The 26364-nt window shown below is 37.1% G+C and overlaps 1 protein-coding gene across 6 annotated transcripts in view; it reads left to right on the top strand.

Moving 5' to 3' along the window:
- Positions 1-26364, top strand: part of anks1b (ankyrin repeat and sterile alpha motif domain containing 1B) — a 296256-nt gene that overhangs the window by 206774 nt on the left and 63118 nt on the right. For 5 of the 6 annotated variants that reach the window (XM_038294207.1, XM_038294206.1, XM_038294209.1 and 2 more), the window contains 5 exons: positions 3107-3735; positions 5279-5401; positions 6824-6893; positions 12316-12422; positions 24504-24602. In XM_038294207.1, coding sequence (XP_038150135.1) covers positions 3107-3735; positions 5279-5401; positions 6824-6893; positions 12316-12422; positions 24504-24602 — 1028 coding nt within the window. Of the gene's footprint in view, positions 1-3106; positions 3736-5278; positions 5402-6823; positions 6894-11608; positions 12423-24503; positions 24603-26364 lie in introns of those variants that run through there. The other variant, XM_038294211.1, reaches the window with a different exon arrangement.

Raw genomic sequence — 26364 nt, 5'->3', positions numbered from 1 at the left:
CCAAACACAATAAAAAAAAAGGCTTGGCATTTTTTTATTTGTTTATTGAATCTACTTGCGTTTCACGTTTTAAATGAGTCACCTAAACTCTTGATTTAGTTTTTATGCCGACAGCACTTTTTAATTTCTGTTGTAAATCACATTTTGAGTCGATCTCACTGTAGAGTGAGTCATATCTTCAGCCCTGATTAACTGTGGTCTGTTAATGGACGTTCTTTAAACACATCAGACAACACAGCAGAGCAGGGAAAATGCAATATTCACACTTGACATAAAATAGCTCTCTGTTCAAGGGCTAACATCATTGTTGTTCCACGTAATCACAGTTACCTTAGTTTGCAGCTCATCTGGAGATTTCTGAAAAAAATCAGCCGGCTTTGCTGTTGGTCTTATAAACAGCTTTGTCTGAATGAACCACGTTAAACGACTTGGAGGACTTTGTGTAGATGACACTAGAGCTACGCAGATGAAGGATAATTTAGAAACAGTTTATGCAAATATTAAATCAGTGGGTAAATATAAATCCTAGTTCTTATAGATTAGAAGAATTTCTCTATACTTTGAATTAATAATTAGTGACTTAATCACTTAAAGGAACAGTAAGTGAAATGTATCCATTCCACACCCGGCGATACTGGAGAAAAACAGAGATAATCTGCGGAGTCACACCATATGCAGTTTAAAAGGATACCTTTAGTTATCCACATCACTATGTTTTAGTTTTTTCTATCCCAAAAAAATAACTACTGCTTATTGGTCCTTTAAGATATAAAGGAAACAGATTAGTTTTTCAACTCAATTAACAAACGCATAGAATTGTTAGAAAAATGGCTAACCTGTTTATACCTACCAGTATGTTAGGGCTGAAATATTTAACCGAATAAATCATGATTAATTGATTTTTGACATAATCGTCAACTAACTTATTAACCGAGTAATCATTAACTGGAATATAGAGAATCCAAATGATTCTTTAGCTGACAGAGCAACCCACTTAATGCAATAATTATACCAAAAATTATAAAAAGATATATAACATTTTACATCTAAGATAAAAAAAGGCTCTATCCAGATCTCAAGTGGAAAAGGTTTAATTTCGTAAAAACTCTTCTTTGAGAATTATTTGACTATCTGATTATTAATCAATTAATCAAGAAAAATTATCAACAGATTAATTGATTTGCAAAATAATGGTTAGTTGCCGTATGTATGGTCCATACAGTGAAAGGAATAAATAAAAGGTTCAAAACTAGAGCTGTAGCTAACAAAGCTTGCTTTAAAGTTAAACTTTTACAGTTTGCTAAATTGTAGCAGAGATTTAACTGGAACCTTGAAATGTGGTTAGATGGAGACCAACATTATAACAAAAATTCAAGGAAATAAAACAGTTTTTAGTTTAAGGTTATTATATAATGTCATTATTATAATTATGGTGATATAATATCCCTAGATTTACATGAATGAAACCAAATTAAATTAAGATCTGAGTTCTCAGGTCTACATTAGGCTCAGCCATAATAAAAGTTCTGTGTTAAAGTTTACCAATGTTAACAGAAATGCATTCATTGGCTTCAGTTTCAAAAGTGCACAATATTATTTGTGTTTCTGAAATCTTTAAAGATCAGTTATTGGGATTAGATATCAAAATAGGGGAAAATCCTTCTATTACATTAATGTAAAACATTTTTGGAAGGTGCACATGCAAAGTTGAGAGGATCTATTTTCTCTTACTAACACTTTAACATTTGGTAAAAATAGTGTTCATGAATCTTTGTGATAAAATGAAACAACTGCACATATTTATTTACTTTTTATTATTTGTTACTTTTCTGTCTCTTTTATCCACCTTACTTTAATCTTTTAAAATATTTTATGTTTCTTGTGTTTCTTTTATTTTTTATCTGTGATTTGTGAAATGTGAACATGTGTGTGAAGGGTGTACGACTACTGCACCAAAATTGCCCATACTGGGACAAATAAGAGCTACTGAACTGAACTGAAAATGAAACAAGTCAGGAAAAACAAACTACTACTCTGGCTACATTTTATAGGGTTCTAGGATATGGTGTCATTACTTGTATGCATGGTGCATCTAGTGCACTTAGCTGTTTAGACGCCGTTTCTCTATTTACTTTTAAAGCAAATTAATTAGGCTGCAAGAATCACTAGTAAATAATTTATTTATTGGACCCTGTTAAGAGCACAGCTCAGTGGTATGTTATGTCCAAAACTTTACTGTCCTCTAATTTCTTCTTTTGGTTCTCTAATGCTTTTAAAGACTCCCTAGCGTTTCTTTTAAATTTCAAGTATTAAAAGAACTGTTTTTTTATTTTCCCCTGTATTTTTGGAATGATCTTCAGAGCACATCTCAAATTTTGGAGTGTTTGAATCTCCTATAAAAACTTCTGTAACTGAAGAGTGTAAATGTTCTTTTTAGGCTGGATCTTTGCTTTTTTAGCTTCTGTTTTGTTGACTGACCTGATTTATTCCACGTGTTTTTATTTTATTGCTAAACTTTTAGCCTGTACTCCTAATTTGTGTTGTTTTTTTAAGAAAGCTACTCTCAAATAAGAGCCATAAATGTTAAGGGACCTCCTGGTTAAATGAGCTTTAATAAAATTAAAGGTTTCATCTGCACATCAGGCAAGCAGGTCAAATGATGTCAGCATCCATTATAGTCTCTTATTCACTGTCTGCGTCAATATAAAACAGTTTGTTGTAACATAATGATGAAAGTCCTTGGGCGTTTTTTTTTTTTTGGTTTTAAAAAAAGAACAAAACAAAGAAAAATGATGCACTTTGTACTGGAACTCGTCAAAGACTTTAGTTTTATACCACTGGGGCTTTGCTTCGAGATGCATATATGCTTGAGAAAGACAAAGATTTAGTTAGACAATATGTTGGTAAAAGAATCCACTTAGTGACAGGTGGCCTTAAATACTCTGAAGTAGATTATTGGGATTCTTGTAAAGGAGAAATAAAATGGAAAATTAGAGTGAAAAAAAGTATGATATTGTTCTTGACTTTAATTTAGCTGCATTCAATTGTAAATGATCTAAACTATGATTTACAGGTGGTTATTTTCTTTTCTGTATCATTTCTGCAGACGACGGGACGTACCAGCGAGATCCACCCCCTCCTCCTCTTTGCTCTTCCTCCAGTTCAAGTCGTCTTGTGGAGGAAAACAGAAAAAGTCTCATCCCAGAGGAGTTTGCCGGCCTTCTTCATGGGTCCTCTCCAGCCTGTGAGCCCCCAGATACGCCTTATCACCTTTACAGCCCCAAACACTTTAAATATTCCTCTTCAGAAGTTCAGAGCAGCGTGCTGCAGACCCCCGACTTCAGCGTTGTGATTGGCGGGGGAGCCTCACAGGGCTTATCCAGAACTGAAAAAGAATCGTCTCCTCAAAGGGCTGAAAAGCCACAGGTTGTTTATCGGACCGTCTTCCACACCAGGGTCAACCAGGACCAAGGTCAGCACAAGAACTGTGAGCAGGAGGATCTGCCTCACGGATGGTCAACGCGTAGCCATCCGTCCCCTCGTTCCTCGAGGCAAAACGGAAAAGTTCCAGAGTTTCAGGGGAACCAGGCAGGAGCTGAGGCCAAGGAAGGTTACGAGGAGAGAGCGTGCACCCTGGGGAGGATGAGGTCCGTCCCGCGCAGCGTGTTGGATTTGCAGCTGTCAAAGTCCCTTTCCAAGTCGGATTCAAACCTGGTGGCCGTGTCCCCCATACAGGTGAGAGGTTTTTTGTTTTGTTTTTTTTTTTTCACTTCAGTTGGCATCAGTTACAAAGAAATTAAGGTGTGCAAACCCGTCTTAAAAGGTCGGGTTGTTGAATACATCTCAGAAGTTCTAAATCTAATATTACATATTTTCTATGCAATGAAAACTAAAATTAATTTTTTAGAGGATAAGGAGTGCTAGTCAGGAGCAGGATGCAAAAAATAGAATATACAGGAATAAATGCAAAGAAAAAACTGTATGTTTCTTGGAAATTGGTGAGAGTTATTAAAGTGAGGCTTACAGTAACACTGAAGAATGGTTCCATTTGGAACCCTGCATCACTATTGTCTTCCAAATTCCTCGCGGGAGGAAGAAAAAGTGATTCTGAAGCATGTTTAATGATGCTTTTACTGTAAGGACATGTTTCAAAAGGAATCTCTAACACACAAATAAATCTGTGCATTTCTATAATCCCCAAAACACCAACGGTACAGCACAGTAGGAGCAACATTATACTATGGGATTACTTTTCTTTAAATTAAGCAGATTTTAGGTCTGTGTAGACAAAAAAATAAACTGCAAACCTGAGTCTGTTCTGACTTGAGTGTTTCCTAAAACCTCTGGCAAAAATTTTGAAATCACTGGCTTTGGCGGATGTTCATTCAGTTGTTTAATTATGTAGAAAAGAGCAAATCACAGACATGACACAAAACTAAAGTCATTTCAAATGGCAACTGTCTGGCTTTAAGAAACATGTAAAAAAAAATAAAAAAAAATGAGGTAGTCAGTAATGCTCACTTTTTTAGACCAAGCAAAGGGAAAAAAATATGGAAAGCAGGATTTTAATTTTATTCATCCAAGGTAATAAAGGAGTGAAGCAGAAAATCAAGATTTTTTTAATGGAAAATATTTCTAAGTGAAGATTTCGGTTGCTGATATATTCATAAAAAGGACAATATTATATTCATTTAAACAGTCAAATACATACAGATCTTTTTCTACTTTAAACACTTAATTAATGAAGTAAATTTTTTTTGTCTCTTGTTTTATTGGTGCTGCGACATTATGAATTTCCACCTCCTGGGATCACTAATTTTTTATTCTATTCTCATATATCAATAAATGTGACATCTATAGCAGGGTGTGAAAAATTTACAGACAAGTCTTTCCTTTAAGACTTGAAGATCAGCACAGTTTATGAAAGCCTTGTCTTGCGAGTGTCCCATTTAGATAGAAATAAGTTTTCAGTTGATGCAGATTCAACCATGTTGAATATTCATGTGTATAAATTACAGTTTCTATGGTGTGACTTCAGAAAGTTCAAGCCGGTCCAGGCAATGAGATAACTCGCCAATCTGGGCCACAGTGTTCCACGCCTTGTGCTGCGTTTGAGTTTTAATTCAATGTCAATAAATTATAAGCTGTGAAAAATGCAATTTGTTTGATTAAAATCAGTTTTATGAAACTCTGATTTCAATTTTTTTTTTTAGAATTTCAATTATTATTATTTTTTTTAGCATATCTGTGAATATTTTTTTTTTTTTGTTTCTTATAGGAGGAACACAGTTGGGGTTCTGGATCACGGGGCCAGGGACCCGGAACCCCCGGCTCCCGAGAGGGTGTGAGCCCTGAAAAAAGACTGGAGCGAACCCCCTCCTTCACAGCTGAGTGGGAGGAGGTAAGATGACGCAAATAGATTAAGGTCCAGATTATCTAATCAGTCGAGACATTAAAGAAGGAACAAAGACGCCGATCTCTGTCTGCTCTAGAACTGATTAAAGCAAATAAGCTTTTCAGAGCAAATGGTTTCTGCAGGAGTGAAGAGTGCACCCTCAGCACTGACCACCATCTAACTGCTTTCCTTTGAAACATGCTCCACTTGTACAGTGCAGAAGGAGAAAAGTGCTAATTGAACATGTTTCCCCTCTGATGTTCCTGGAGCTGCAGGGAAGAAGGGAATCTTTGAAAGTAGTTTCTATTGTGGAGGGTGGAGAGCAGAGGTCGAGGCTGCAGTGGGCTGGAGATCTTAACTCGTTTGTCTCAGCGGCTCAGTTTATTACAGGGTTCCTGACATGGAAGTTATTCTCTGACTTCCCACTGCAGTTAAATCTTTTTACATTACTTTCTTAAAAAAAAAAAAAAAAAAAAAAAAAAAAAAAAACAAATCCAATCAGATCTAATCAGACAACCTAAAAAGATTCTGATGATGTGAGTGAAAGCCTATTAGTGTATGGAAGCTTTGCCACATTTGCATATACATGTTAATTATCCAAAACAACCCCTGACTTGCTGATCAGATGAATTACCATCAGGTTTTTATTCTTTTTCGACATCTTACTATTTATGGTAACCTTTCCTGCCTTACGGCATGGAATTTAAAAGAAAAAGTTCAGGCGGCTTCTGGGTTAATATATGGGGAAATACAAAGCTGCCCTATTTGCAGCGCATAGAAAGAGCTACATTGTTGGAAAAAGACGAAGCACAAGGGGTGTCAGAAAAGCTCCTCATTAACGCAACAGGCATCAAGCAGATGTAGTTTCCTGCTTTTTGTACGTTATTACTGAAGTTGTAGTTATAATGTTGAGATTAAAAAAAGATTTCATGTTTCTTGGTGTGAAAAAAGATCAAACTGCTTATTTCACTTCCCTTCGACAGTTTTCTGTTTTCTGAAAAACAAAGAGACTGATTTAGCTGTAAACCATAATTAAAAAAAGTGAAAGGTCTGAATATTTGTATTTATTTCTACTCATGTAATTGGTGTAAATAAGAGCTTATTTAGATTCCTTTGTAAATAGTGCAAGTGACACTTTGTGTGCCTTATTGACAGATGAGCAGGTTGTGCAGTTCACTGGTTAGCAGCATGTCCACAGAGCTGCAGCCAGCAGTCGGCCTCCTTCTGGCTTCATCTCTGTTCAGCTGTCTGAAAGTTTTCTGCTCCTTTAGTTCACAGAGGAAATGGCTGACACTCAGCATCCTGGTTGGTGTAAAGATCATATTATGTGACGCACGAATCCAAAAATAGCCTTTAGCCTTATTCCTGGGAAATAACTTTCCCTCCTATTAATATGTCCTGTACACATCTCTTTTTCCATCTGTTTAGATTGACAAGATTATGAGCTCTATCGGCGCGGGGATCGGCAGCGGATTGGATGTCAAAGAGGTTACCTCAGGTAAACAACATCCCAGATGTATGAGTGTCAGGGGAGTTAATCTAAAGGATAAATCCTGTTAATAAAACTGCTTACATTAGCTGGTTTGTGTGCAAGGCTGGGTCATGCACACCACAAAGTAACTGTTAGAATCCTAAACCCTAATACCAATACAGGCCATTGAAACACATTTTTCTCAAAAATAGCTATTTAATTGAAAATATATGTAATACAATTACAAAGTTTAGCAAATGATCAGCTTAGAATTAAAGTGCTTTCTGGTTTTCAAGAATGAGTACAGTGCTTCTACTTATGCTAATTATCCGACCATATGATTTGGAACCAATCTGCTATAAAACAAACTATTTAGGAAGATTTAAATCCCATTTAATTGGAAAGCTTATAGACTGTGATTTTCAGTGCTGGTAAAAGATTAAAAGGTCTCATAATAATAACATTTAGAGCATGTTTTTACTGTTTGAGCAGGAAAATTCCTCTGAGATTTGGCGGACAGCCTGTCCCAATAACCTCCTCTTTCAGCCCTCTTCTTAATGAGCTGTTTTGGCTTTCCACGCTCTCGCCTTCCCGAAGGCTGCGCAGCCACACCTTGTAACCATGACAACCAGTCAGAGTTCGTAATGATGGCAGCTAGGATAGCAGAATAATACAGAAGACAAAGGCTGACCTTAAACGATGGGCGGCTCCTGTCCGCTCTGAGCAGCCAATAAGTGACAACAAATAACAGGAGCAGCTTGATGTTACAGTCGCTCACTGCCGTTCATTTATGATGTTAACAATAATAATAATTTTTTTTTATCAAATACGGACCAATCTCATTCTAATCATTTCTTCTACATACAGAGAAATCCTGTTTCTTAAGGGAACCGGAAACCCTAGACTGTAAACAATGTTTCGATAAACAAACCCAACAACTACACAGTAGGAAGTTAACCTGAGCTGCTACAGCCTCTAACTGAGCTGCTATTTGCAAAATTCATTTAATTTAAGCATACAATCAGAAATACTGCAGATATCATGTTAGGAAAAGACTGTTTCTTAAGCACGGAGAAGATTATTCATCTCATAAAAACCACACGCTTATCAAAACTGTCAAAGACACAAATGTTAACTGCAGTGCTAAAGTGTTTTCAGGCCAAGCAGTCCAACACAGTAAAGTCATGTTCAGCTCTTGCCCTTAGAGACAGTTGGTATCAATCCTCTCTTCAATGTAAGGTGTTCAGAGAAGCCTGCTTCTGAAGCATTCTTTGATTCATTTGTGAACCTCATACACAGGCTTCAGGACAAATATGACCATTAGACGAGGATTATAAAGTAAATTCTTCAAAATATGGGACCTTTAAATTCTGTAGAAATGCAGTTGGTTAAAATAAAAGAAATATGCAAATATTTTGAGGAAACCTCCCCATCTCATTAAAATAAAGGACCTGGGAGAGATGAAATTCTTTTTTTTTTTTTTGTCTAACAAATTAAAGAGTTAAAAGTCACTTAGTGGTATGAAAATAAGTTGAGTTAAATTAGCAAAATATGAGATGAACTAAACCTTTTCTTGATAAGAAAAGGTTTAGTTATACATTCCGTGAATCATTCATTCAGGGAATGTATGCCTAAACCTCTGGTTCAAGTACCTTGCTGAAGGGCACATCATGTGTGCCTTGAGAAGCTGTGCTTGAACTTGTAACTTTCTAATTGCCAGAAAGCTTGCCTCCCCATGAAAAACAAAAGTTATTCTCCATAGCTTAATGCTTTTTTTACAGTAATAAAAACATTACAAAGTACATCAAAATGTTTTAAATCTATGAGATTTAAGAAGAATTTCCAAAAGTAAATATGGTTTATTTTTATGATAAAAGCAGAAGTTTATGGGGGGATCGTTTTAAATTACATGCAAATTTGGAAGCTCTGACCTACTTAAAGATGGGACATTTAATGGACTCTATGCACAACTCCACTACTCCCTGAACTTTTGTTTCCTGTTATTACTGGATGGACTGATTAACCTGGCCTTGCCTACTGAGGTCAAACACACCTGGATTATTCAGTTCATCCAGTAGAAAAAGACAGGAAACAAAGGCGCTGCCTTAAAGTCAGGAAGTAATGGTGTAGTGCATAGAGCCTATTGGAAATGCTCTCCTGTTGTTAATTTCTGTCAATACTAAAGTCCAGCGATATTCAGATACTAATATTTAAAAAATAAGCGTTTTTTTTTAAAGAAAACGGTCTTTTGCCGTGTCCGTTTTAGTGTGACGTCACTTTGGGAGAATGTCTAGCTAACATGGCTGATATACAGACTGAATGAATAGCAAGAGCAACAGAATTTATTATGAATCTTCTTCCAGTGAGCGTATAGTCTTGTTAATAAACAGGTCCTGCAACTCCTGCCCCATATGCTCTCTTTTGCTCTTGAGAGCGATGCATTGCTACACATGTCTGTCTCATTGAAAAGAACAGCAAAAAAATGTACATCAAAACCAAAAAACTGTCTCTTAAGCTCCTGCCAGACGAGAGCCGATCCCCCTATGTGACGTCACTGGTTGCAACCGTGGTTGCTATGGCACCTTCTTGGATTCGGCTGAACGATATGATACTTTTTTTGTTGTCGTTTATGAATAATAACTATTCCGTTCTCGCTCTGAAAAAAAAAAATCTCCATTTCTCTAATCAACTAACTTTTCATCCCATCTTTAATATGAACAGAAATGCTTTATTATCAGACCCTCTGTCTGGGTGAAATCGTGTTCATTTAATCAACCAAAAAGGGCTGAAATGACTATAATAAAGCACAATCTATTTAGTTGATTGCTAACTCTTTTATTAAGACTCCAGTCATACAGGTTTATGACCCTGGCTGGGATCTCATCTCCAACCTTAGACACCAGTGATTTTCTTTTCTTAAATCTGTGTTTTTATGATGATGTAAAATGCACAATAGTCTTATGTCATAGAACATGTGAGGTTTCTTCTGTAAATGTATGACTTTCAAACATCTGAGGAGTTTTTACATGAATTATGATTAATTTGCACATTTTTTCTGCATGTTATCTCCATCTCCATGACCTCTTTCACTCTCTATACAAGTAATAAAACTTGCAAAATACTTTCAGCTATTCCATAAAGATTCATACTGTGTAATAAAATGTTGTGCTTTGCAATAGTTTTTTTCCTAAATGGCATTTTATTCCTTCTGGCAAACAGAGGATATTTTATTGCTGTCAAACAGGTGAAACAGCACAGCTGTCACTGTGCCTTTTAAATGGCAAAAGTGGGCAAGGAGAACTTCTGCATCATTATTTCTTCAAACCTCTGCAAGCCCACACCACCACGCAGAAGAGCAACTTTACTCTTCTTTGAAACTGTGATTTTTAGAAGAAAAAAAAAATTACCAGTTGTTTGTTAATTTAATTCAATTAAAAAAACGTTAAATTTAGCCTAAGATGGGAGATGAATCTGGGATCTTCTGTCATGTTCAAAACATGCACAATCCTCTGCGTGTCAAAGATATGTTTTATCCATCCCAGCAAATTTGAATACATTAGCCAGAAATGTATTAGTTTGAATTCCTAAGGAAGGAAAATGACAACAAACCCTTCTTACAGTGACCTGTCACTGATGGGCTACAGTTAGCAGCCCTACAAAGTCAATGTTTAGAAACTTAGAATAACACCCTATTGTTTTAAATTATAATAAATGTGATTGGAATTAATTTATAGGAAATTATAGTTTTATTTTGAGCTGCCTTGCAAAATCATTCATACATTCGAAGCATTTTTGCAATTCTGCTTTATTACACTAATATAAAAGAAAACATGATTTTTGTGCCTCTTTTTTTGTTTTTAAAACAAAAATCAAAAAGTCTGTGGATTAACCGTTTTTAATCTGATCCACTGCAGCCTTTAGTAGTCACCTTATAGGCCAAAGGTTGTCTCAGAGATTTGTTGGAGAACATTACAGGATCACAAAGATCAAGAAACCCAGCAGAGAGGTCAGGAATGATGGGATGAGTTAAAGCCTCTTCATTCATGAGAACAACCAAGTTTAAGTCCAGATATCACAACAATGGAGAAGATGTGGCAGGTATTATTAGTTAGTGTTCAGATGTTTTCCATCCAGTTTGGCTGAGTTAAACTTTTGCAAAGAAAAATGGTGGAGACGTCACCAAAACACTTATTGCTGTAAATGCAGTGACAATGACTTCTTCTATTTTTCACTCCATCATTTAATTTTTATTGATTTATTTTATCAAATCAATAATATACATTAAAATCAACACAAAATTGTTACAGGAAAATATGAGTTTTGCAAGGCACAAAATATATCAATAAAATTCTCTCCACCTGCAAACCTTGAATCCTCCTTCAGTCATCTGTTTGCTGCATGCAGCTTTTCTCTCCTATACCAACTTCCACCTCCTGATCCCTCCTTCTTTTTTATTTGGTATTTTCTTCATCTTCTCTTTCATCTATCACTGCAAAGTCTGTTCTAACCATGGTTACCATAGCCAGAAATCTGCTAGTTCAAAAGCAGCTCAACCTCACAACTAGAGCATGCATATCACATCAAATAGAGCAACATGCATATGCAGGGCTGCGTGGATTCACTGAGGAATGGTGTGTGTCTGTGTGTGTGTGGGTGGGAGGGATTCTGGCTCAAAGACAAAGACGCTGGAACTGTTGTGGTGGCTATTATCAACGGAGCGAGGTAGATATATGTATAGCAGCAGAGACAGCAGGGTGTCGATCGCCACTGAGGAAGGATAGAGACCAGAGGGAAGTTGGTGAGGAGGGGGAGGCAGAGCTGAGAAAGAGAGGGAGAGAAAGAGAGAGAGGAGGCTGCAGAAGCATACAGATGAGAGTGGGAGTACTTGATAAAGAGAAATCTACAACGCAGCAGCTCTCTCTCTGGCACGCGCATGCATATACACCAGCTCAGGGGAGCGACCAAGCGAGCGCAACAGCTGAACCGAGAGCGGATGCTGCTGCTGCTGCGCTTTGTAGGAGAGACAGATCTACACTCCATCTAATCTCTGGCAGGATTTACCCGGCAGGATAGGAGCGCTTTTCTGGATACAACTTTCAGTTTCAGCCTTTGCTTCTTATCCTCCCTCTGGCTGGATTCAGAGAACATCTGCACATCTGCACTTTACCTGTTTGGCTCCTTTGCATGCTGACCCCCTCTATCCCCATCATGCCCCTTGCCTAGATTTTTTTTTTCCCTCTCCCCCTTCACCCTTTCCCCTCCCTCTACCTACCCTCCCTTTATTTTTCCTTGCCAAAAGACTCCTCGGAAAGCATGGCGGGCTCCTTCGACAGCCACTTTGCCCGCCAGAACATGATGTGGCAGTGCCAGCTGTCTCAGCCGGACTGCCGCTGCTATCGCGTGGACGGCTACTCCCTACTGAAACGTTTGCCCCTGCACCCCCTCATAGGTCCCCGCTGCCCGCTGCAGTCCGTTGGACAGTGGTTGGACTCCATCGGTCTGGTCCAGTATGAGAACCACCTGCTGGCCAATGGATTTGACAACGTTCAGTTCATGGTGAGTGTTTCTGTTTTATGACATTTTTAGATAAACTGTTGAATGGAAGTCCAATTTCTGTAAATTATAGAGTTTCTTGCACCTGTTTGCATCATCTTGATCTTCAGAGCTGGTTAGATTTTCTTTTTCTGAATATCCTCTGTATTCATCAGTCTTTTCTTGCAATCATTGCTGCCTCTCCCTACTGATGCCATGTGAAGACCCTCCTACGCACAGAAACCCTTCAACACATCTTCACCACCAGCTCTAGCTGCACACACTACAGACACATGCTGCATTGATGTTTTGAAAGCACAAGTGGCTTCTGCAGAGATTTTGTCCTTCCAACCACCTGTAGCTTGTGAATTTGAAAACGATCCGCTCAGTTTTGTCCGGCGATCCCTTTCTGTGACGTAGGGAAGAGGTTCGTAGGAGGAAGGAGGTCATTTATCATTTTAAATGATGTGTATTATGAGGGAGGCTTTGCGAGGAGAACACAGAACAGTGAAGTTGAAAATGAGGAGAAAGGGGGAGGGCTGAGGAGATGCAATGAAGTTAAATTGCGAGAAACTGCAGCAGGGGCAGAAAGACAGAAAGCGCAGGGATGCTGACTGAATGAGTTTCCCCAGAGATCAGCGATGCTGAGATGGAACCAACTTTAAAATGTCAACAAGTTGTGACCGATTGAAAATAACTGCATACATTTTTTTTAATTCACATTTGAACTATTAGACTAAATGCAAAAACATTGTGCTATGTCTGATATGAGAAAAATGGTATCTGAATCTGTTAAGACATTTTTGTATGTTTGCTCTGGTTTTCCACTCTGTGTGACCCGCGTTTATTCCTTTATTTACTGTGGGAAACCCATGAAATGTTCTTTATCTATTTGAATTTATAATCAACAAGAAGTCGTTGCAAATATGTTTCAGATTTTGAGCTTGTTTTTATGTTTTCAAAGAACAGCTATAAACAAAACAAACATTAAAAACCGAGAACCTAACCTTTAATCTCTGCATTTGGACACAAGCAGCTTGTTTTGTTTAATTGTAGCCATTCTGCCACAAAATGTAAGAAAGCAATTATATTGAGAAAATAAGTGATATCACAACTCTTATGTGTTACTGTAAAAAAAGATTTTATTTTTTTAAAACAACAAAATTTTCTAGATTTGACATTTAAATTATCTTCAGTATCTTATACTTATAATACACAGTTAGCATGGTAAGCACTAAACATCAATCCCCAAATATATTAAGATTATTCCACATCTACTGTAGTATATGGGGAGCTCAGGGAATAACAAAGAACAACATATTTAACTGCCCTAAATTAACCTTCCTGTTAGCTGTTCAAAGTCTAGCTCTCTTTGTAAAGATACATCTTAAAACGTATGTTTCTCCTTCTGTATAACAGGACCACAGCTAATGTTTTAAGCGTCTCCAAGCAACAGAATTTACAAAAAATCCTGGATAGATGTCAATGTTTCAGAAAAAAACTGAGCGAAAGTCCGATTGCCCCTGATTTAAGCTTGTTTTGTGAGTATTTCAGATTACTATAAAAAAAAATCAATTCCACTACTTTTGCAGCAATGACTCAGGTGTCACTTTAGTTTAAGTTTTTGATACTTGCTTCAGCTAACATCTTGCATTGTTAAGCGTTCAGTTACTACAGTGGTTGTTATTCTATCACTCCGACCTTCACTAAGGGGCTGAAGCCCCCCTACCTCTGTAAATAATGACTTTAGTCCTCGATGAACAATTGATAATCCTCTAAGCATGAGACAATTTCCATTTTATTTGATTTATTCTATCTCAATTAATTTCGGTTATTATGAGTCCTTTGAGATATATTTATTCATAAACAAATACTGTTTGTGGCTACAAACAGCCAAACTGCTCTGAGTTTGACTTTATGAATTCTAATAAGAAGCTGCTAAAATGAGTAAATTAAATAAGCCTATTAAATATAATTCTATACATTTACCAAACAGGCTCCAATTATAAAATTTCACTCTAATTTAAGAACTCTATGTAGATCTGTATGCAGATTAATTAATATTCACACAAAGTTTTATCATTTTTTAATGTTTTCTTTTTGTGGCTGTATTTCATTTTATAAATCAATATTTTATTTTATAAGTCAATCGCACTCCCTCAAAGCAACTTATCAGCACAGCTGACTACAATGGATTTGGACATTTTCGTCGGTGACTGATTTGTTCCCTATTTTATATCATCTACCCGTAGTTATGTGGGTTGAGGAGCTTTGGGGATTTTCTAAGTTCCTGGTTTTGCTTGTTGAGTCTAGATATTCTAAATTTCTCCATTAATTCATAAATATATATTTATTACAATAGAAACTAAAAAGAGCTTAAACAAAAAAAATATCTACCAACATCAGTGACTTCTAATGCAAAGCGGCTCTTCGCTTTAAAGGTTATTCTGCCGGAGTCTCTCTTTGTTTGTGGAGGTTTTACATGTAACACTGATATATATGACTTGCTAAATAAACCTTTTGTGACAAATGAATCCACATTATATCTCTTATTTGCATTGCAGGTATATATCAGTCACTAGAAACCCTCCTTTAAGGAGAGCTTAAGGTTAGGTTCCCTTTGGTTGCTACACAGATGTGGGAAATCAAGTGAAATGCCAAGTTCAAACTGGAAAAGTCAACTCATTTAAAAGAACCAATTTTTTTGGTCCTGCATTTCAGGGACGGTTCAAGTTCATCTGCAGAACTGATTGCTTTTGCAAATGAACTTGACCTCAGTTTTCATTTGCCTCTGTGTGAAAAGGACACATGTGATGTAGGATTGCACATGCAAATAAAATGAGAACATTACCACTCTCTGCTGAAGGGGTTGTTAAAATAGGCGTGTCTGAAAGCTTTAACTAGCCAGTAGAGGACATGTAGACCGGATTGATGGTCCAATAAAAAAGAAGTGGAAGGATATTAAGAGCATTCCTCTGAAGGACACTGACAGAAACAGGTAAAGGCTGATGAGATTTAATATTAGAGTTGCCATTTTTATATTGACTGTTCCCTTCAGACAAATAAAAAAACTTTGATCAAACTGGTTTGATCATTTTGTAAATCTTAAGCAAACGTTTACATCAACGGCACTGATGGAGTTCGTATAAAAGATATATTCAGGTCCAGAAGCAAGAGGAAATAATCAGGTCTATTTTCATTGATATAAAAATTTCTTACTATAATCCATGGAATATCAATGAACTTTTAAGATATACGGAAGCATATTGCATTCACCAAAAAAAAAAACAAAAGAAAAAAACAGCTTATCTCGTTAAAAAAAAACTGCTTATCTCGTAATTACGAGATCTTTTCTCATAATTACGGGATCTTTTCTCTAACAATCCACTCATTGTTCATGTTTCATGTAGCGGCGATCAGCAATGACCGTCCTTCCAGATCACCTTAATATGACATATTATCTCATAATTATGACATCTTATCTCGTAATTATGAGATAAGATCTCATAATATTGAGATTGGGATCTCATAATTATGACATAAAGATGTCATAATTATGAGAAAAGATCTCGTAATTACAAGATAATATCTCGTAATTATGAGATACTGATTTCGTAATTATGAGGTAAGCTGTCAGAATTTTTTTCTTTGTTGAATGCAATACGCCTCCGTAAAGATACGCTGTAACAACAGGAAGCAGTTTGTGCAAAGAAACAATGAGTCAACATGGTTTAATGCCATATATGGACTACAAGGGTCATTTTTATTGCTCTGTCTCATGTAAGGTTTACCTTGAAAGCAAGATGCATTTTCGCAGATGCAAATGTTTCGGACCAATAAAATACATGACGTCTACTGTAATAGAGACAGAAGGCTGAAGCAAAGCAAACATGGCTGACCCTGTTTTAGTAAAAGAATCAGATTGGCGCCTTTGTGGATGGGAAAGATGTTTGCGCGTTCCTCCTGAACGTATTTGGTTTATCCGTTAAAGCCGCTAGTTGTGAAACAAATCAAGAATATAATGGGTCACGCCTGCTACTGCTGCTGTGATTGGGTAAAACCTTGACATCAGAGGCCAGTGCAACTTAGTTTACCCAATCACCTTGAATCATCTTACCAGATGGATACCGTGTAAAATTTTAATTTGAACTACAAGGATTAATCTGGCTTATGAAAGGTTAAAGTCTCAGAAACGAGATAATGTATGCAATTTGCACAAGATTTTGATATTTTGGCTTCTGGGGACAACAAAATCCAAACATTTGCAGCTGTAGATTTAACAAAAAAAACAAAAAAATAAAAAAAAAACCCGGTAAGGATAGTCAAATATTTTTAACATATCAATAACATGTTCTAAAACTGCAAACATTAAAGTTGAAGATTTAACACAATTTCAGGATATGGAAAACTATTAGGATAAAAATGTTCTTTGCAGAAACAAAGGGGTGATTATAATTTACAAGATGGTGCTAAACATAAAAGACGTGTGTAAAATTGTAAAACTTTGCAGATTTTTAACAAAATATATATTTTGCAACTGAATTAGGTTATGTCAAATATTTTCATTTGAAATAGACAAGACAATAGACAATTAAAGGTGTTTTTGTGTCCAGGTGTTATTAATATTAACACCTTTTCTCACATAATCAAACGTCTTTTAAAGAAAACTAAACCAAAAATCATTTTGCAGGATTTTCTCATTGTAAAAGATTAGCGATACAAAAAGATTAGATGTGCTGTTAATTTGTCAAACAGAAATGTTGTCCAAAGAAAAGTGGAATAAATTATTGTCAAAGAACAATTAGAGAGGAGAGACAGCTCTAACATCTGTCAAAAAGAAATATATTGTGTTTAAAAATAAACTTATGTAAGAAGCGCTTGCTTGGAAGCAGAAATCTGAAGACAGACAAGATGAAATGACAGCAGAGACAGAAGAGTGAAAAACAGTAAGGTACATGATAGTCTGAGCTTAAATTGTGGCTCCATTTGGTATGGGAATGATGATGATGGCGATAAGGATTTTCAGTTGTTACACCATCTTTGTGCCTCAGTGCTCTGCCAATGTGCCTGATTTTAAATGTTTGAGTTTGAAAAATCTGTAACTTTAGTTATTTTTTGTAGGTTTTTAGGGTTTATATTGGTTTATTGTGACTTGAGTACAGGCTTCATCATAACTGCTACTGATGAAGTGTTGGGATCTATGCCAGTGCTGAAAGTAAAGCTTTACATTTTTTATTCATACTGCTACCCTACAGTTTATAAATGACAAACAGCCTCCATTAGCAGGAATAGCTGATCTAGTAGCGTGTTTTCCTCTCTTGAGAACCACAGGATGCAGGCTGATGTAAAGGCAGAGAAACAAAGTGGACAAAATAGGGTTAATAAAAAAAAAAATCAGCATCTCTGTATCTGGACCCCAGCAGGGAGCAATTACTCACACCTTTGAAGATCCACGCTCAACCCCAACACCCTGGTCTCCAACAATTTACTCTGTCCTCGCTCTGAGAGTCGTTACTCTGCTGTGAAGTTCTAGCACGGCGACTCTGCCTCTATTAATCAGCCTGGGAGCTGATCTGTGAACTGCAGTCTTCTTACTGAGAAGCCAGCGAAGAAGTTGTAGCAGAAAGCCGAGAGCAATAAGAGCAGCTGAAAAATCAGATCAATCAGCCGCTGCCTCTGGTTACTTAGTTACTGGATGCAGACTGGTGGAGCCCCAGAGATCAATTTCGGTTCATTTTTCATAGCATACCTCATGTATGTGCAAATATTTTTAACTCTCCATGAAAAAAATATCATATCAAATGTCACATTGAGGTATAGCTGAGTTTTTTTAGGACCTTAAGTAATTTTTCCCCACTAAGAGATGTAAAATAAAGGGTTTAGTGAAAATAAAGGGTTTCAGTAATTTCTAAATCAAGTACTTTCTTGAAGATTTATCATTTGCTGTGTGATACTTTACTGACCTTCCTGCTTTTAACAACCAATTACCAGGATCAGAGGCAATGTCACACTGTGTGAGAGAACAAAATCTGTACGATCTACACTGATTACAGCTTTTCGTGGACTGGTTACTCCATGTTTTCTCTGTTCGGGGATACTTGCTCACCATGTGGTTACCTGGAGCCTCAAAAAAAAGACTACTTTTTGAAAGAAAAACAGTAAAAGTTTAAATCATGTTAGTGGATATTTATACTTACCTAAAAAATTTTAATATTAAAGGTATAGTGGAGGATTTTCTCAAATTTTTTAAAAGACCTCCCTCTCCAAAAAAAAAATGCACATGCACAACCCTGTACTTGATTTCAAGAGGGAATTCCTATTAAAGGCGTGTGAGAGCATGCACAAGCCCATTTCTCCTCGTGCACGCTCTGTTTTAAAGTTACTGTTTGCATCGCTTTTACAAGCTTTCTTTCCAAAAGAAGATTTGCAATTTTTCCGCTCTGTCAGACTCACCACCGGACGAGCGTAAACATATCACCAGAACGATTGTCACTTAGGAGGACCACTTATTTTGATGATACACCTGGAAAAAGAAAATCCTCCACTATACCTTTAAGATAAAATACAATTCCTTTAATTTTTATTAAATTTCAATAACTCTTGTGGAAACTTTTGAAATTTCATTATACTGTAATGTTACATTCACCTTAAATTTACGTGTTAAGTGTTTAAAACATTTGCAGATATCAAGGTTAGTCTTTGAAGTCGGTTGTTCTTTATAAACCAGAACCAGACCCAGACAAAAGCTCTTCTTTCCTCTAGACTAGCAAAAAGTTGGTCCGAAAAATGGCATCAAGAACATGTGGCCTAATGCTAAAGAAGCAGAACTTCAGTATGTTTTCAACCTTTGGGAGATTAAATACACAAATTTCTCTGCTGCACAAATTCCTTAAAGCAGAAACAAAGTAAAGCTGCATCTCTTTACCCAAAAAATTATCAGTTTTTTTTAACAATTTGCATCATACACCATCAACAATTGTTTATGAAATTATTAACAAATTTGCAGCACTTATAAATATGGGTAGGTCCATTTATTATGAGGGAATTCCCTGCAGATGCAATCGCTCATTACATAAGAGAACAGTTAGACCAGGATGTAACAAAAATACATAATTTATTTCAGAAGCCTATTCACCAAGTTTAACAATGTTTTTTTCCCATTTATTATGTTGATTTTGTGCCAATAGCTTATTAAAACAGATCTATAAATTATCAGATCAATAGAAAAAAATAAAATTTTAAACACACAAATGTGAGCTTAATGAAAGGTTTAATTAATACCTGCCTATTTTCCATTTTCAAATCTAGTTCTAATGAAACAAAGCTCCTTCTCCGTGTTGTTTGAAATGTACATTTTAAGCCTAATCAGGATTTATTCTGTAATACATGAAAAAAAAAAAAAAAAATTAAGTGAAGGCTGAATTGAGACCTTTATTTGTTGGACACAATGCAGCTTCTGTTCAGGTTTTTAATTTAAAGTTTAATTTTAACGCATGTGGAGCACTGTTTAGTGTGAATTAAAGCCAGGTATAAATACATTCTGTATATTTTGTGAGGATTACTAATGTATATACCTAATATTACCCTTCTCCCAAGTTACAGCGATCGATGATCCCAGTGATAAATTTTTCATTTGGAAATCCAATGAGATCAAATCGTGATGAAGTTCAGCAAAATTTTGGTTTTAAAAGTTAATTTGTCAAAAGAAAAGAAAAAGAATTTAAGCAGATTAACAACAAATCAGAGCAGACTAACCAAACCTTAAATGCAGGATGTCACATATTTACCATTATTACCAATGATGCTGAATGTAAATCTGAATAAAAAAAAAACCTACACATATTTACTATATGTTTTATATTAAAGTGGGATTTTTGTCTCAAATACTCTAGATTCTAAGATTAACAGATCTAAATTTAAATGTTTACATGTCAAACATTCATCATTTCTTCTACTTAGTCCATGTCAGGGTGAAGCTGTCAATGTTGTCAAGCCTTTTAGTTGGGGTGTATGTGTATGTCTAAGCCTCTATAAATGATTCTGACTACTTAATTACATTGTAAACCCAATTCAAAGAGACATTAGGACCAGTCAGGTTTTCTCTCCAACCAAGCAATATCACACCAGACTCCAGTCATCTCATCAAGGGAGTCCAATCTGAACATTATGACTTGATAAGATGAATGGAGTCTGGGTTGCTATTGTTTGGTTAGAAAGAAAACCTGTAGCCACACGGCCCTTTCTGGAACCAGTTTGACACCCCTGCTCTAGATGTTGTCTGAATAACTGTGTAGCAGTACAATGCAGCAGTTCTCTGAGACCTACTGTACAAGAAAACTGTTTCTGATTAAAAGCAAGTTTTCTCTATACTAAAATATGGATACATAAAAAAAAGTTTTGAATATCAAAAATTCATATCTGCAATAATTTCCCCCAAAATGAATTTCTGGATATGACTGATGCAGAGTTTTTTAAGGGTGGATACCGATTATTTCAGTCTAACGGATGCCTGATTGTGCTGCCTATATGTTTAGGCCGGTTCTTGGAGGCAATAATTTTTTTCCCTTCTATTTACATGATAAAAATTGAAGGATATCAAATGTTACACAGGTCTAAATAAAAAAAAATCATGAAAAAATCAAACAAAATGACAAAATCAAATGAAGAGAGCAGCAATGCATACAGTCCATATGATCTCAAAGCATGGCTGCTGTTTGCACCTATGGATGAGCCAACGCATGCAGGTATTGGCCGATACGAATACAAGAAAAAAAACATATCATCCACTTATTAGTGTATCTCTACTAAATAAGATTAATAAATTAACAGTTTTTTAAACAGAACTGTCAGGCTTCTGTGACGTAGGTTTCTTTTCTATGTACTTTATTAGTGCAGAGGTAAAGTAGAAGCCCAGGTCCTTTTTTTGGTGGCCTGCTGTATAGCTGGGTCTGGTCTCCTTCATCCTTCTCTTGGCAATATCCATAGATTGTCTGTGGGGTTCAGGTCAGACCAGCTTGTTAGCTAAAAAAGCACAGATGCACCATGATCACTGGGCCAGCTGGTGGTACCTTTGGCAGTGTGGACATGTACCAAGTCCTGTGGAAAAATGAAACCACTATCTCCACAAAGCTTGTGAGCAGAAGGAAACATTAAATGCTCTAATAGATGCTCTTGATTGATGGTTAAATTGACAGAGGACTTCGTGAAACCCAGTTGACTAACACTGGACCTCATTTCACTCTTTGATATATATCTAGGTGATGGGAGTTTGACTTTCTGAAATGAGTGGCAAAAGAAATCTAACTTTTTTACATGCACCTCTACGGTGGCAAAAGCAAAGCAGAATTTTCTATTTTTATTTTTTGGCCTTCATTAATTTTAAACTAATCAAAAGTCTTTAAAGAGCAGGCAGGTAGTTCAAGAGTTGTTGGTGGGTGGATTTCCCTCTGACCGTCTTTAGACCGCTTTTAGTCCCCCCAGATCTGTTTCTTGATAATCATCTTTTTTCCTGAGGATATTTTTAGCCAGAGTTCTCTGTACTGCAACCCTCTGGGCTGAATCGTGTCTTGCCTGTAATTATCTGTGTGCCTGAGAACCCCTTTCTGTCTCTCCAGAGGGGTGAGGACTGATAGCTCTCTCATGGCTTCCCGCTGGAGTAATTAAGGGTGAACGCTGCGTGATACCTAAACAGGCTCTGGTGTAGATGAACAGTTTGGATCTGATTTAAAATGATCAACTTTTTTCTCTGTTTAGCTTCACTTATGATTTATTGTTTTTTTTCTTACAGCAGGTCCTTGTATACTAATTCCTTGCAATATTGTTTCAGAAGGGTAGATTTTAATACAGTTTTTTTTTCTGTATTTCTTGTGATTTAATTTGCTAACCCAGAAAGTTATTGTTCTGTTATAAAAATCTAAAGTGGAGGGGGAAAAAACACATAAATATACTTTAATATAAACCATTAAACTGCAGCTCTGGCTGTGTGTTAACAGACAATATGACTTTAGAAACAAATACTTGATCCATCTGGTTATGCTTCATTATGCTTCTATACAGAGGTGTATTTGTGTGACAATTACAGAGATTACAAGTTTTTTCAAAAACAAACAATAACTTTGACCTTCAGCCTTTGATTAATTGATCATTATAGTCTTTAACATTAGCAGATATGTGATCGGCTGGTGTAAAGTATTCTTTGGATACATTTTTTTTTTGGTGCGTGTCCTGTTTTGCCAATATAGCTCTGGGTGTCCCAGAGCTAGATGATAACCTAACAAATTTGATTTCATAGTAAACCATTATGACTGTTGCCATAACATTCTGCTTCATACTTGTATATTAAACTTTAATAAAATTTATTTAGGGAGTAAAATTGTATACAACAGATATGGAGACGAAAGGGGAGGTGAGAGAGAAAGAGGGGATAGGAACTAAGGGAAGGGAGAGAGACAGGAAAGAGTGCATGAAAACAGAGAAAATAAAACAAGACAGCAAAAATAGACAACACATAAGATAAACAGTAACTCCTAGAAGTCTGCTTCCATACCTGTATGAAATGAGAGGAACTCAAACAGCTAAAAATAGGACAACAGACAACTAAAGTAAATAAAAAATAAAAAAAATGTTAAAAGCAGCAGGAATCTTTCAGATATCCATGTGTGTTGAAGTCAAAACCTATGGTGATTATACAATATCATTCCTGGTGGTATATATCTGTAGCTGCAGCTTGGTATTCAGTATTAGTGTGTATGTGTGAACACCTGGAACCAAACTCCTGTGGTATGTATGCATGGGCATGCTCATGTATAAAGTATTTACAAAGGTTCTTCAAAGGGAAACTATGCTTAATAGCAGGTTTGGGCGGCCCCAGACTCGCCCTATAGGGCCTACAGGGATAGAAAAAAGAGGCGATGCAATCCCGGATATCAAGAGTTAACCCCGATCACCGTGACACGAGAAGGGCAGACATGGGGGTGGCCGCACCCACCAGAGAAGGGCAGACAAGAGCGCCTGGAGGCCATAGTACCAGTATCCCACAAGGTCATGGCAGCGAGCCCATGGGCTCTGCCGACAGTCATGCCCAGGGGTCCCAGGCCTGGAGGTGCACCACCCACTAGCAGGGACCCCACAGGGCGAGGAGGCCTAGGCCTGGCCCGGCAGCCACCAGAAGTGAGACGGCGCCCATCCCGTACCTAGAAAACCCTCGGCACGCCAGCAGACACAGGAACCTGTCACTTGCTGGGAGCATAAGAAAGGGTAGGAGGCAGACGCTGCTCATACTTGGGGCCTAGAATGTTTAGTAGGGGGGGCGGAGAAAACAAACACCCAACTTCACGAGTAGACAGAAACAGCTTCATAGCCCCCACACCGCATCCCCCCACAAACCGCACACCTGCCCCCCCAAAGACACCAGAGCAGGTACCCAACCTACCAAATATCCCCACCCGCCCCCAGCCAGTTATCACCGCTTCAGGCCTCCGCATCCATATGGTCTTTTCATACTCATGGCTGCAAGGCAATCATAACCAAGGCATTTCCCCCCCAGTCCTAGTATTGCATGCCAGCCTACCGAGCCCAGATGCAAGATACCCTCAGTTTCCCCCCACCTGACTGCACGCATACGCCCGGCAGAGGGTCAGGGCAGCTAGCAAGGCAGCTGCCAAAACCTACACTGCAGGTGGAAGCGCATCCGGGCACAGTGATTTTATCCCATCTGCGGTACAGCCACACCAGTCAGCTGACCCCCACCCCCGCAAGGACGGGGCCAAACCCTGCAATGTCCCAGACCCCCACTCAATGACGGGAGCTGGCATCCCGCACCCCAGCAGACAGACAAGACATCGAAGCCATATGATGAGATCCAATGGCCGGAGAACCAGAAACCCCAGCCAAGTCATGCCGTATGGAGAAAATTAAAAGATGACTCGATAGTTTATCTGGTTGCTAGGCAGAAACTGTAGTTAGGTTCAAGAAATGGAGAGGGTTGTCCATCAAACCAAAATAGCAGCTGGTGTTTTTATTTTGAATATGTTCAGACATAATTAAAAGCTGTTGCCAGTTTATTGTGAGTGAATTTAATTCTTTCTGTTTGTTTTATTTTTACAGGGAAGTAATGTGGTTGAGGACCAAGACCTGCTGGAAATTGGAATCCTGAACTCTGCTCACAGACAGCGCCTCCTACAGGCCATACGGCTGCTGCCCAGGGTCAGTTCCACACCTAATTAATGTGTTCTGCATTTAATGTGTCACATTAGCATCATAATCAATGCTTTAAGTTACTCATTCTTCAGTTAGTATTTTTTTCTAGTTCATTGTTGATGTTATTTTTCCTGTCATTGTCACTTTTATTCGTCACTGTTACTATATCCACCATATTTGCCTCCATACACACATTTTGGCTCTTTCAGTTTTTTGCTTGACCTACACACTTTAAATCAATAAAGTCAATCACACACAAGAACCAACTTACCAAAGTCCGCCTATTGTAGCGCTAATTTATCCAGATAGTTTAAGGCAACCTCATCCACCATTCTGGTGTGTCAAAGTTACTAGGATAGAAAACCAGTGGAGAGGAAAAATAAATATAAATTTTTTAATTGTTTCCTTTGTAGGAACTTGTTTTTTTTTTGTTTTTTTGTTTCGTAATTTAAAATTGATCCATTTTGGTTAAATAATGTTTATCTTAATTTAAAATTCATTAAACCAGCTGACAGTCTGAGCAATGTGGGAGCTGGTTACATCTATGGATCTACTGGGATTGGTTTAACTGGTTTTCAGTGTGTTCAGAGTAAATGGAGAAGTTCTTCCATATTAAACCAGTACATTCTATAGAAATAAAAATATTTATGATGTAATCGTTGTTCCCTATGTAGGAGCTGGTCAAACCAGTTTTCCTGCAAGAACTAAATAAATGTTGCACAGTTCCTCTTGCAGTGAACTGGTAGCTATGATGGCACACCATTGTTTCCTGTAGGAACTAGAAATCTGTGATGTCATACCAGTTCCTTCTGTAGGAACTAAATATATATGGCTCAATCCAAATACCTCAAACCTTTGATGACACAGCAGAAGAGCTTTTCATAATGTGCTATCCCAATGCTGCTGGCAGTTAGGATCATCTATGAAGAGACTTCTTAGCTCCATGGCTTCCTAGCAGCAGCTCATTTAGCATAGGAACCTTGCTTACCTTCATAGGTAAAGCTAGGTAATCTACAGTTGCACACAATCCTTTGAGTGACAGGACTTATTGGCACAACCCACCATATGACGTTTCTCAAAAATACATTAGTTTTTTACGTATACTGTGTGTTAAACAGTACAACTAAAAACTTACTGTTGACCCCATGTGAGGTAATGGGACAGGAGCTACAATTAGAATTGAAACTTTTGATTTTATGAATTTAATTTATGATAATATGATCTTTCTTTTTTGGCTCGTGGGGTCAGAATAGCTTTGAGGGGCTGGATTTGACCCATTATGCCTTAAAGGATGTGTTCACACATCATGCTATCTAATATCATTAGCACACGTTCTAATCAGTGGGTCAAAAATGAGTTTAGGAAAAACTTAATAATTAGTTTTTGCAAATGTGTTAAAGGGAACATTACTGAAAGATAAAGGCCTTTGTAATTTTTTATCTTTGTTTTTACAGCATCAAAACTTGAATATTGTTCCATGTTGAACTATAAACACATCCTAAAGATAAATGTGCATTAATCCAAAAATCTATAAAGGTGGATTTCCCTTCTTTTTGGGCCTTTAGAGATTTTTTGTTAATGTAGTAAATCGGGCATGAGGTTCTTAAACATGGTCTCTTCTCTTGTTTTTTGCTTTTTAGGTTTTAACCAATAAAGCATCCAATGTCATATTTAAGCCCGTGGTTCTCTTCTGTTTTTTTTTACTGCTAAAACATCACCTTTGAACCCATATTTAGTAAATATTGTATTAAAGAGGTTCAGTTTCAAA

This window comes from Cyprinodon tularosa, unplaced genomic scaffold, assembly GCF_016077235.1.
Source record: "Cyprinodon tularosa strain WSP-4 unplaced genomic scaffold, ASM1607723v1 ctg336, whole genome shotgun sequence".
Taxonomy (NCBI): Eukaryota; Metazoa; Chordata; class Actinopteri; order Cyprinodontiformes; family Cyprinodontidae; genus Cyprinodon; species Cyprinodon tularosa.
Note: the sequence above shows the minus strand (reverse complement) of the source record. Positions and strands in the feature narration are given on the sequence as shown.